Below are 11,258 nucleotides of genomic sequence, written 5' to 3' on the forward strand. Positions count from 1 at the left end.
ACGTGTGTGATAGATTTGCCTTTGTAAAACATTATATGTAAAGGAAGTTTGATTAATTTGAATGATGGGATAATGCTCGAACAGTACAGAGTATTGTAGGAAACTCACAGGTCTGCCTTTCAAAGTCAATTGATGTTTTCATGTTCTTAGAAACAGGAATTCAAATCAAATCAAATCAAATCAAATTTTATTGGTCACATGCGCCGAATACAACAGGTGCAGACATTACAGTGAAATGCTTACTTACAGCCCTTAACCAACAGTGCATTTATTTTAAACAAAAAAGTAAGAATATAACAACAACAAAAAAGTGTTGAGAAAAAAAGAGCAGAAGTAAAAAATAAAGTGACAGTAGGGAGGCTATATATACAATAGAATAAAGTGACAGTAGGGAGGCTATATATACAGGGGGGTACCGTTGCATAGTCAATGTGCGGGGGCACCGGCCAGTTGAGGCAGTTGAGGCAATATGTACATGTGGGTAGAGTTAAAGTGACTATGCATAAATACTTAACAGAGTAGCAGCAGCGTAAAAAGGATGGGGTGGGGGGGCAGTGCAAATAGTCCGGGTAGCCATGATTAGCTGTTCAGGAGTCTTATGGCTTGGGGGTAGAAGCTGTTGAGAAGTCTTTTGGACCTAGACTTGGCACTCCGGTACCGCTTGCCGTGCGGTAGCAGAGAGAACAGTCTATGACTAGGGTGACTGGAGTCTTTGACAATTTTGAGGGCCTTCCTCTGACACCGCCTGGTATAGAGGTCCTGGATGGCAGGGAGCTTTGCCCCAGTGATGTACTGGGCCGTACGCACTACCCTCTGTAGTGCCTTGCGGTCAGAGGCCAAGCAGTTGCCATACCAGGCGGTGATGCAACCAGTCAGGATGCTCTCGATGGTGCAGCTGTAGAATTTTTTGAGGATCTGAGGACCCATGCCAAATCTTTTTAGTCTCCTGAGGGGGAATAGGCTTTGTCGTGCCCTCTTCACGACTGTCTTGGTGTGTTTGGACCATGATAGTTCGTTGGTGATGTGGACACCAAGGAACTTGAAGCTCTCAACCTGTTCCACTACAGCCCCGTCGATGAGAATGGGGGCGTGCTCAGTCCTCTTTTTTTTCCTGTAGTCCACAATCATCTCCTTTGTCTTGGTCACGTTGAGGGAGAGGTTGTTGTCCTGGCACCACACGGCCAGATCTCTGACCTCCTCCCTATAGGCTGTCTCATCGTTGTCGGTGATCAGGCCTACCACTGTTGTGTCGTCGGCAAACTTAATGATGGTGTTGGAGTCGTGCCTGGCCATGCAGTCATGGGTGAACAGAGAGTACAGGAGGGGACTGAGCACGCACCCCTGAGGGGCCCCCGTGTTGAGGATCAGTGTGGCAGATGTGTTGTTACCTACCCTTACCACCTGGGGGCGGCCCGTCAGGAAGTCCAGGATCCAGTTGCAGAGGGAGGTGTTTAGTCCCAGGATCCTTAGCTTAGTGATGAGCTTTGAGGGCACTATGGTGTTGAATGCTGAGCTGTAGTCAATGAATAGCATTCTCACGTAGGTGTTCCTCTTGTCCAGGTGGGAAAGGGCAGTGTGGAGTGCGATAGAGATTGCATCATCTGTGGATCTGTTGGGGCGGTATGCAAATTGGAGTGGGTCTAGGGTTTCTGGGATTATGTTGTTGATGTGAGCCATGACCAGTCTTTCAAAGCACTTCATGGCTACAGACGTCAGTGCTACGGGTCGGTAGTCATTTAGGCAGGTTATCTTAGAGTTCTTGGGCACGGGGACTATGGTGGTCTGCTTGAAACATGTTGGTATTACAGACTCAGTCAGGGACATGTTGAAAATGTCAGTGAAGACACTTGCCAGTTGGTCAGCACATGCTCGGAGCAATTCCTGGTCGTTTGTTTTGGAATTTGTCTCAGGGTGATGATAGAATGGTTAGACTGACGTTATTGATATATATAAAAATCTGTACTTTCCAAAAAAGGTCTGCTTTCATTTGTCCAAGAGTATTTCTCATCAATTTCAACCTAATGCTTAACCCTCCCGTTGTCCTAGGGTCAAAATGTCTCCTTTGCCTCCTGCATTGCAACCTGCCTCACCACTCCAAGTGATACTTTCTTTAAAGTCTCACTGCCTCCTTCTCACAAATGATCCCAAAAATATAAAAATTAAATAAAGTTGGTTCAACACAGTGGCGGGTCATTTTGACCCTAGGACAACGGGAGGGTTAATATCATTTAATTAATGACATAGTTTGAATCTTTTGAGTGCACTTTGTATACATGCACACTCTGTTTTAAGGGCACTGCAGGGTTTTTCTAGTCCCAATTATTTCACATTCTTCATCATTTCTTCTGATACTGTGACTGAGTTCTCTGGTTTAGCTACAGTCCCGTTTAGGTCAGTTGGTAGAGCATGCCGTTTGCAACGCCAGGGTTGTGGGTTCGTTTCCCACGGGGGACCAGTATGAAGAAAAAAAAATGTATGCACTCACTAACTGTAAGTCGCTCTGGATAAGAGCGTCTGCTAAATGACTAAAATGTAAATGTAAAATGTAGTTATAACGTGTCTGTACCGTGCAGTAAAACCCCATCCACATGGATCGCTGTGCTCTGATTATGGGCTCGCCACAAGCTGATACAAAGATAAGAAGAAGAAAATGCGGAAGTAAAAGGCAAAGCGAGTTTGTTACGTTTCAATCCTCTTTGATGAAGGCATACTGGCTGAATTCCAAACTCTCAGTCGACTGAAATATGTCTAAACTACAGTCGTTTAGTGTGTTTTTAGATGAGCGTTTAACGGCGGCAGCTCTGGAGATTTTCGGGGCAGTTGAGAAAACAGTAGTGGAGTACCAGGAGGAGAATGATCGGCTACGAAGAATGCTGCGGATCACGCCAGAGATAAAACTATGTATAGGTTCGTATGTAGGTCTACTAGCTAGCTATAATTCTGCTCAATTAATACACTGTTTAGGCTAACGGTGATCATTATTTCATTTACTTTTTTTTAAACAGTTATCTACTAACTTTTACCGTGAATGGATTAAAAAGTAGTCTGACACGAAAAGCTGTTTGAAATAGCATAACATTACATTTGTCTGCAATCAGTTATGACTAAAGGCTGTATTAGATCTTGCTGAGTAACGTTACCTCAACTCCTCCACAGAGTCGCTATTTGCGTCGATACTTCAACAATTTACATTCTTAAACCCTTACCATGTTCCGATGTTTGTCCTCTGTTGCTGCGTGCTTTTCTTTGATTGCTGAAATCCATATTTTTTTTATAAAACGTTAATCAAATAGAACCACCGACTGTTTCCTTGTGGATTGTATTGGCACGAGCATTCGCTCTGAGTTGCCATCTTAGAGCAACCGCAATGAGGAAAGAGTCGGTGGTTGTATTTAACTACATTTTATTAAAAAGTATGCATTTCAGCAAACAAAGAAAGTACCACAACAACAGAGGACAAACATAGGTACACGGTAAGGGTTTAAGATACTTTTTTGAAGTGTCGACGCATGGGGAGACAGAGGTTAATTAAAAAAACTCAAATCTGCTCTCAACTCAATGAGTTGAGGTACTCGGCAATATTAGATCATAGCTTCAGATTTGCAACTGTCGATATGCAATAATGTAATCTGTATTTGCATACCCTGTTGTAACTTGGGTCCATTCAAAGCGTGGCACATTTTCAACCAACATTTACTTGCCGATACTACTTTAATGATTCACTGGAAGGCACTGCAGTGTCTTATTATTGAGGGGGATTCGATTAAGCTATGGACCTTCACGTGACTAGGCGAAGCCGGTGAGGGAGGCGCACCCTGCTCAAATCAAACAGTAGCCTAATCTGCGCTGCTCGGTCATATTGTCAACAATGCAGCATGATTAATAAATGTAAAACTCGTTTTCATTGGGAAGGCAGGTAAAGCGTTTTTATCAAAAATAAATCACTTTCGCATGTGAAAACACAGAATCCTACTCATTAAGCAGAGAGTCCAAAAGATGTTCGCGTCCACACAGCAGTGTTCTAGAATATGGATCTGTTGGCTCGAATTCTCAGCGCAGCTCAAGCAATTTCTCCAACTGTCACCACATTAATAAAATGAATAGGAGCCGTGTAAGGGGAGTCGTGTTGGTTGGGGCACAGTGGTGACAGAGCAGGACATATGTCACAATGGAGTACTATCGCGGCTCTATGGCTTTGGACTCTGAATTGCGCTTTACTCCACGTGCTCCCATGTCACTGTTCTTTTGAGCCGACTTCGCCTTAGGCCAAAAGGAATGCAGTCACTTTATATAGATAACCTCTGTCCCTCCTCTCCTACCCTCCAGACTCCCTCCAGTCCTCTCTCGCTGTCTCTGAAGAGGAGGTTCCCCCTGAGCAGCAGCACTGTGAGCAGGAGTGGAGCTCCAGTCTGGGGCAGGAGGACCCAGAGCCCACACAGATTAAAGAGGAACAGGAGGAACTCCGGACCAGTCAGGAGGAAGAGCAGCTTCGGCTCTTTGATACCAAAGACTCCATATTCACGCCTTCCTGTGTGAAAAGTGAATGTGATCAGGAGGACCCAAGTCAAGAAGCCATACTAGCTGAATACCCAACTCTCAGTCTACTGAAAATGTCTAAACTACAGTCATTTAGTGTGTTTTTAAATGAGCGTTTAATGGCGTCTGCTGCTGTGGAGATTTTTGGGGCAGTTGAGAAAACGGTAGAGAAGTACCAGGAGGAGAATGATCGCCTACGGAGACTGCTGCGGCTCTCCCCAGAGATAAAATTATGTAGAATAGGTTTGTATGTAGATCTACCAATATCTAGCTACAGTTCTACTCAATTAATAAACTGTTTAGGCTTTCAGTGATCACAATTTCAAAAAAATTAAAAGTAGTTTTTACTTTTACCGTGAATGGATAAAAGTAGCACCCACGTGCCAATGCTTTCCCTCGCTTGGACAGCAGCGTCACACATTTTTCCATTGACAAATGTTGAATACAATTAAATGTTTACTTCCAGAAAGTTGGTCCTTATGTTGCCCTTCTGATTCCAATGCTACATTGGAGTTATTCAAGGTCCCTCAGGGATTTTTCTGCCATTGTAATCCTTGGGCGGGTCTCCTAAGTCCAAAGTGTTTTATGTTTTTTAAATAAAGAAATTTGGGCTCTAGGAAACTAGCTTTAAAACTGCAAAGAATATGTAGAATTGCAGGATATTTTCTTTTAAACTGCTACACTTTCTCTCAGCTACATGGCAAAATGTGTAGAAGTGCAGGAAATTCGCTTAGAAATGCACACATTTCTCTACACCGCCAAGATGGGGGCCTCTAAAATGTAGTCGCGCTGATGGGCCGACCGCGCCCCCTGCCACACCCAACACCTAAGCCCCTTTTTGATCCAGAAACATCCCTGCCTTTTGATTAGCTGAGGATGATGATTTGATGAAGTGTGAAACGCTTTATCTAGAAACAATTGATCATTGATTGCGATACGGTTTTGGAAACCTTGAACACTCAACTTAATAATAATCCAAAATAACTTTACAAATACAAAATATACTTTGTTAGCTGTTTTACCACAGATTGACCGTTTTTTGTTTAACACAGCTTTGAGGTGATAAATATATATATTTTTACTTCCCTTCTTTCCATTTGCTAAGGAAGCATCATAGTTCAGGTAAATGTGCAATGGAAAACACCATCTTTTGTATTTGTTAAAATAATTTTTGGGTGATATGAAAGTAACGTTTTTAAGGTTTCCAAAACCGTATTGAAAGTGAGTACTATTAATGGTCAGAGAGTGTTGGGACTTTCGTACACATTGGCTTCGGTGTGTTTCATAGTAGACAATAGGAGTGAGAACCCAAGCCCAAATGGCTTGTGTGAATGAGAGCAAATAGCTAGATATCTTCACTCAGACATGTCTAAAGGCTGTATACAGTGCCTAGTGAGAGTCTACACACCACATTCAGTCTTCACCTTCCTCTATGATATACAGTCGCTAGTGAAAGTCTACACATTTTGCTGCCTTAAAATTAAATCTAAAAAGGGATTACATTAGATTTTTTCCCCTACAGATCTACACAACCTATTCCAAGGAAGGAAAAGTATTAACAATTTTCCAAATTGTTGGCGGGTTTTCCTTTAACTTTAAACCTGGGCTTTGCTACTTTCAAATGTATTTTGATCCTGACAAACTCCCCAGTCCCCGCCAATGACAAGCATACCCACCACAATACTTGAAAATACACAGGATCAACAACATTGCATTCACTCCACATTACTGGACTGTATGAGTAAATGAATGTAAGAAAGCCTGTGTTAAAAAATCCACTCCAAATCATCCATTCTTTTTGCAACAAGGCCTTTAATACTGTAAAACAACATGTCAATGAAATTAACCTTTTGGCCCAAATTAAAAAGTACAGTTTGGGTCAAATACAATATAACACAACACAGATTGAAACCCTCAGTATTTTCAAGTCTTGTGGTGGGGTATGCTTGTTATGGGTATGCATGTCACCGGCACAGACTGGGTAGTTTGTCAGAATCAAAATAAATATGAAAGGAGCAAAGCCCAGTTAAAACCCGCTGTAGTCTTCCGAAAACCTAAGCCTGGGATAGAGATTTTTATTTTTCAGTGGGACAATTAAACAAATTTGAATGCCAAAGACAACAGAATGGCTTTCCAAGAGGTGATGAGTGTTCCTGAATTGTCCAGTCTCAGTCCTGACTTAAATCTGCTTGAAAATCAGAGACAAGGTTTGAATATTGCTGTCCATCAATGATTCCCAAACAAAATTTACTGAGCTTGAGCAATTTTGACAGAAACAATAGATATATATTGCCCTAAGAGTTATGCAAAGTTGGTAGAATCTTATTCATAGCTGTAATGGCTGCCAAAGATGCTTCCACCAAGTATTAAACCTTCAATGTCAAGACATGCGCATCTTAATGTTTTATTAATTTGGAAAATGTTATATAATTTTTCTTTCATTTTCAAAATGTGGAGTAGGTTGTGTATATCGGTAGTAAAAACAAAAATCGAATGTATTCCCTTTTCGGATTCAATTTCAAGGCATCAAAATTTGAAAACTGCAAGGGGTGTGTAGACTTTCACTAGTGACTGTATATCATAGAGATATATACACTTCAAGTGTTCGATTTAATTCTGTGGTATATAGATGACCTCCTCTCCTTCCCTCCAGACTCCCTCCAGTCCTCTCTCGCTGTCTCTGAAGAGGAGGTTCCCCCTGAGCAGCAGCACTGTGAGCAGGAGTGGAGCTCCAGTCTGGGGCAGGAGCACCCAGAGCCCACACAGATTAAAGAGGAACAGGAGGAACTCCGGACCAGTCACTCCATATTCACTCCTCCCTGTGTGAAAAGTGAATGTGATCAGGAGGATCCACTTTGGTCCTTGACTCCTCCCCAAACCCAGACTGTGGAGAACAGAGAGGGTTACTCTAAACCAGTGGATCTCAAACCTTCTGGCACTGTGATTTACCTAAAGGGTCTAGACACTTCCTGTGACACGCCATATAATCAAAACAATGCCTCCAGCCACAACTCAGCCATAAGCAGCGACCCAGAAGGACTTGACGGCACCCCACCATTGGATCCCAGCTCACCATTTGTTCCAAACCCATCAATGGGGGAACATTGTTTGAAGCTCAACACCACGTCTAGAAAAACTCACTGCTGCCGTGACTGTGGTGAAGCGTTTGCTCTGAAAGCTGACCTGCAGAGGCATGTGACTCTAGCCAAGAAAAGACTCAGTGAATGCCGCTTCTGCAATAAATGCTATAACTCCACCTGTACACTGAAGGCCCATGTCAGACTCTGTCACGGTGGGAAACCCTGCACTTGTCCTGTTTGTGGCAAGACCTTCAAATACAAAAAAGATATGTCCAGGCACATGAGGATTCACACAGGAGAGAAATCATTCCACTGTGGTGACTGTGGAAAAAGCTTCAGTCAGAAGGGAGACCTAAATAAGCATATACGGACTCACACAGGAGAGAAACCATTTAGCTGTCGTGACTGTGGGAAAAGCTTCAGTCTCAAGGAGAACCTAACCAAGCATACACTGACACACACTGGAGAGAAATCTTTTAGCTGTGGTGACTGTGGGAAAAGCTTCAGTCAGAAGGGGGACCTAAGTAGGCACATACTGACTCACACAGAAGAGAAACCATTCATCTGTGGTGACTGTGGGAAAAGCTTTCGTCGTAAGGATAACCTAACAGATCATGTTCGGAGTCACACAGGAGAGAAACCATTTAGCTGTGGTGACTGTGGGAAAAGCTTCAGTGCCAAGGGGAACCTAACTGTTCATAAACTGACTCACACAGGAGAGAAACAACATGGCTGCTCAGTCTGTGGTAAAAGATTCACTAAGAAGGCTTCTCTGCTGACACACATGAAAAACACCCACAAAGCAAGAAAGCAAGACAAAAAAGGAACTTAGAAAGAAAATTAGGACATAGACACAGAGTAGGTTTTCGATATGTACAATAAATGCATTATGTGGGTTGAATACTGTATCAACACAGAATAAAACAATTAATAAAAGCCCTGTGATGGTAGTGACTGCCCATTACTGCTGATCACTTTCAACCATTTATACACATTGCATATTTGTTTTTCTGTGACTTTATTTGCTATTTCATTATAGTGACCCCAACCAACTACGTGTAAGCAATTGATTGAACAATCATTTGATATAAAGTCCAAACTAATGAATTGCAAGAAGCAGACAGTAAGTCTTTATATACCTACCTCACCAAATGCATTACCATGTATTATAGTGGTGTCAGTAATTAGTTTACTTGTCTTAACTTTTGCGTTTGCCTGTCAAGCCATAGAGGCAAGATAAAGTTGTCACTTGGCCAGTGTAACTTGATTGGCAGCTATGTGTGCATACTCTTGCCTATGATTAGCTAACTTTATGGAGGAGTTGTCAGATTATACATCTGTCGGCAGTGATGAAGCCAAGGTCAATGTCCTATGAATTTGATGTTGAAAAGTGGTGAAGTATTCTTTAAAGAATTGACTAATAGTAGTACTATTATAACTAACAGGCTGTTAACAACGGACTGTACCTAGGTCATCAGCAGGCAGTCCTTAACTGCGCTCACCAATCAAAGAGTTGCATGGCCACAAACAAAGTTTCAAATCCCAATCCAGAGCAGCATCCTGGGAAGAGACAGACAAATGGCAGTTTAAAAGCAGGCATTTACTTCAGATAGCATACTACATAGTATTAAGTCATGTTTTGCCGAGCATATACTACAAAATATGAAGTTATGTTTTTGACAAGCATATACGTCAAAATATGAAGTCATGTTTTTTCAGAACATACTACATACTGTCCTGGGACCACTCTTCAAATTTCCCGAAAATATTCAATGACAAGCAAGACCCAGGAGATTACAACATTTTCCCTCAATGTCGCACTAATGCAATTCCACAAAATACACAACATGTGCAGCAGCAGATTGGCAAAAAATTCAAACAGATTGTCTGTTGTCACATGGAAGCCTTAAGCCTAGCATATTTACTTCACACAAAGTCGCCATAAATACAAAGCACACGCATAATTGACATTGACGGACTGCACAAGAGACCCGAATGCAGTTTAAAGTTCTCATCAGAACTGAAAAATCGATCTGGTCTGACCCAAGCCCGGTGAGCTGAAAGCCCGAGTCCTGGTCCGACATTACAGAAATTAAATGAGCCCGAACCCGAAAAAATGCCAGATTTCTAGAAAACAGTAGGCTATATTGATTTAAACAGTGTTGAGAACAACGAGGCGGAGGTGGGCGGCAGCAGAGTGAAGAGATGAGGAAACAGCCATTGGGCCTAGAAAAAGCGCAGAGAGGAAAACTCACATTAGTTATGATCAACTGAATGATGAAAATATTGGAATAAAGTAGGTTAATGCAATTGAAGGCATGTATCAAATTCTTGCTTATACTGAAACTCCCAAAGTCATATACAACCCTTATACTAATTTAAAGAAATACTCCTGTGTGGTAGATGATCATTTCAGCACCGTTTTGATTGGGACAGCACCATCGCTCTGCTTTGAGACAAGTGTGGGGGACATTAATCAATCAATGTCAGATCTCTGTGTTCACTGAATTTCCGTTTGGATATTTGGTAACAATTAGGCTGGGAAAATGTTAGCTAAATTGAAGTGAGTGCTAATGATCATCTTTATTCTAGTTTGCTCATATACAGTGCCATCGGAAAGTATTCAGACCCCATGACTTTTTCCACTTTTTCCACACTTACAGATTTATTCTAAAATTGATTAAATAAATAAAAAATCCTCAGCAATCTACACACAATACCCCATAATGACAAAGCGAAAACAGGTTTTTAGAAAGTTTTGCAAATGTATATAAAAAACTACAACAGAAATACCTTATTTACATAAGTATTCAGACCCTTTGCTATGAGACTCGAAATTGAGTTCAGCTGCATCCTGTTTCCATTGATCATCCATGAGATGTTTCTACAACTTGATTGGAGTCCACCTGTAGTAAATTAAATTGATTGGACATGATTTGGAAAGGCACACACCTGTCTATATAAGGTCCCACAGTTGACAGTGCATGTCAGAGCAAAAACCAATCCATGAGGTCGACGGAATTGTCTGTAGAGCTCCGAGACAGGATTGTGTTGAGGCACAGATCTGGGAAAGGGTACCAAAAAATGTCTGCAGCATTGAAGTTACCCAAGAACACGGTGGCCTCCATCATTCTTAAATGGAAGAAGTTTTGAACTACCAAGACTCTTCCTAGAGCTGGCCACCCGGCCAAACTGAGCAATCTGGGGAGAAGGGCCTTGGTCAGGGAGGTGACCAAGAACCCAATGGCCACTTTGACAGAGCTCTAGAGTTCTTCTGTAGAGATGGGAGAACCTTCCAGAAGGACAACCATCTCTGCAGCACTCCACCAATCAGGCCTTTATGGTACAGTGGCCAGACGGAAGCCACTCCTCAGTAAAAGGCACATGACAGCCCGCTTGGAGTTTGCCAAAAGACCATGAGAAACAAGATTCTCTGGTCTGATGAAACCAAGATTGAACTCTTTGGCCTGAATGCCAAGCGTCACGTCTGGAGGAAACCTGGCACCATCCCTACGGTGAAGCATGGTGGTGGCAGCATCATGCAGTGGGGGTGTTTTTCAGCGGCAGGGAGACTAGTCAGGACCGAGGGAAAGATGAACGGAGCAAAGTACAGAGAGATCCTTGATGAAAACCTGCTCCAGA

The 11,258-nt window shown here is 42.3% G+C and overlaps 1 protein-coding gene across 1 annotated transcript; it reads left to right on the forward strand.

Moving 5' to 3' along the window:
* Nucleotides 1-2,632: 2,632 nt before the first annotated feature.
* On the forward strand, nucleotides 2,633-8,614 carry LOC311132865 (uncharacterized protein). The gene is made up of 3 exons (XM_084166221.1): nucleotides 2,633-2,907; nucleotides 4,327-4,779; nucleotides 7,190-8,614. The coding sequence occupies exons 1-3, from the start codon at nucleotides 2,745-2,747 to the stop codon at nucleotides 8,446-8,448; spliced, it is 1,875 nt and encodes a 624-aa protein (XP_084022347.1). The 5' UTR covers nucleotides 2,633-2,744; the 3' UTR covers nucleotides 8,449-8,614.
* The last annotated feature ends 2,644 nt before the right edge of the window (nucleotides 8,615-11,258 follow it).

Source organism: Coregonus lavaretus (genome assembly GCF_964263955.1).
Source record: "Coregonus lavaretus genome assembly, chromosome: 7".
NCBI classification, from domain to species: domain Eukaryota; kingdom Metazoa; phylum Chordata; class Actinopteri; order Salmoniformes; family Salmonidae; genus Coregonus; species Coregonus lavaretus.

Excerpts from the sequence above, each read along its gene's own strand:
- LOC311132865 (XM_084166221.1), top strand. The coding sequence starts at position 2,745 with ATGTCTAAACTACAGTCGTTTAGTGTGTTTTTAGATGAGCGTTTAACG. Across the intron at positions 2,908-4,326 it reads AGAGATAAAACTATGTATAG|ACTCCCTCCAGTCCTCTCTC; the intron begins GTTCGTATGTAG and ends CCTACCCTCCAG. Across the intron at positions 4,780-7,189 it reads GATAAAATTATGTAGAATAG|ACTCCCTCCAGTCCTCTCTC; the intron begins GTTTGTATGTAG and ends CCTTCCCTCCAG.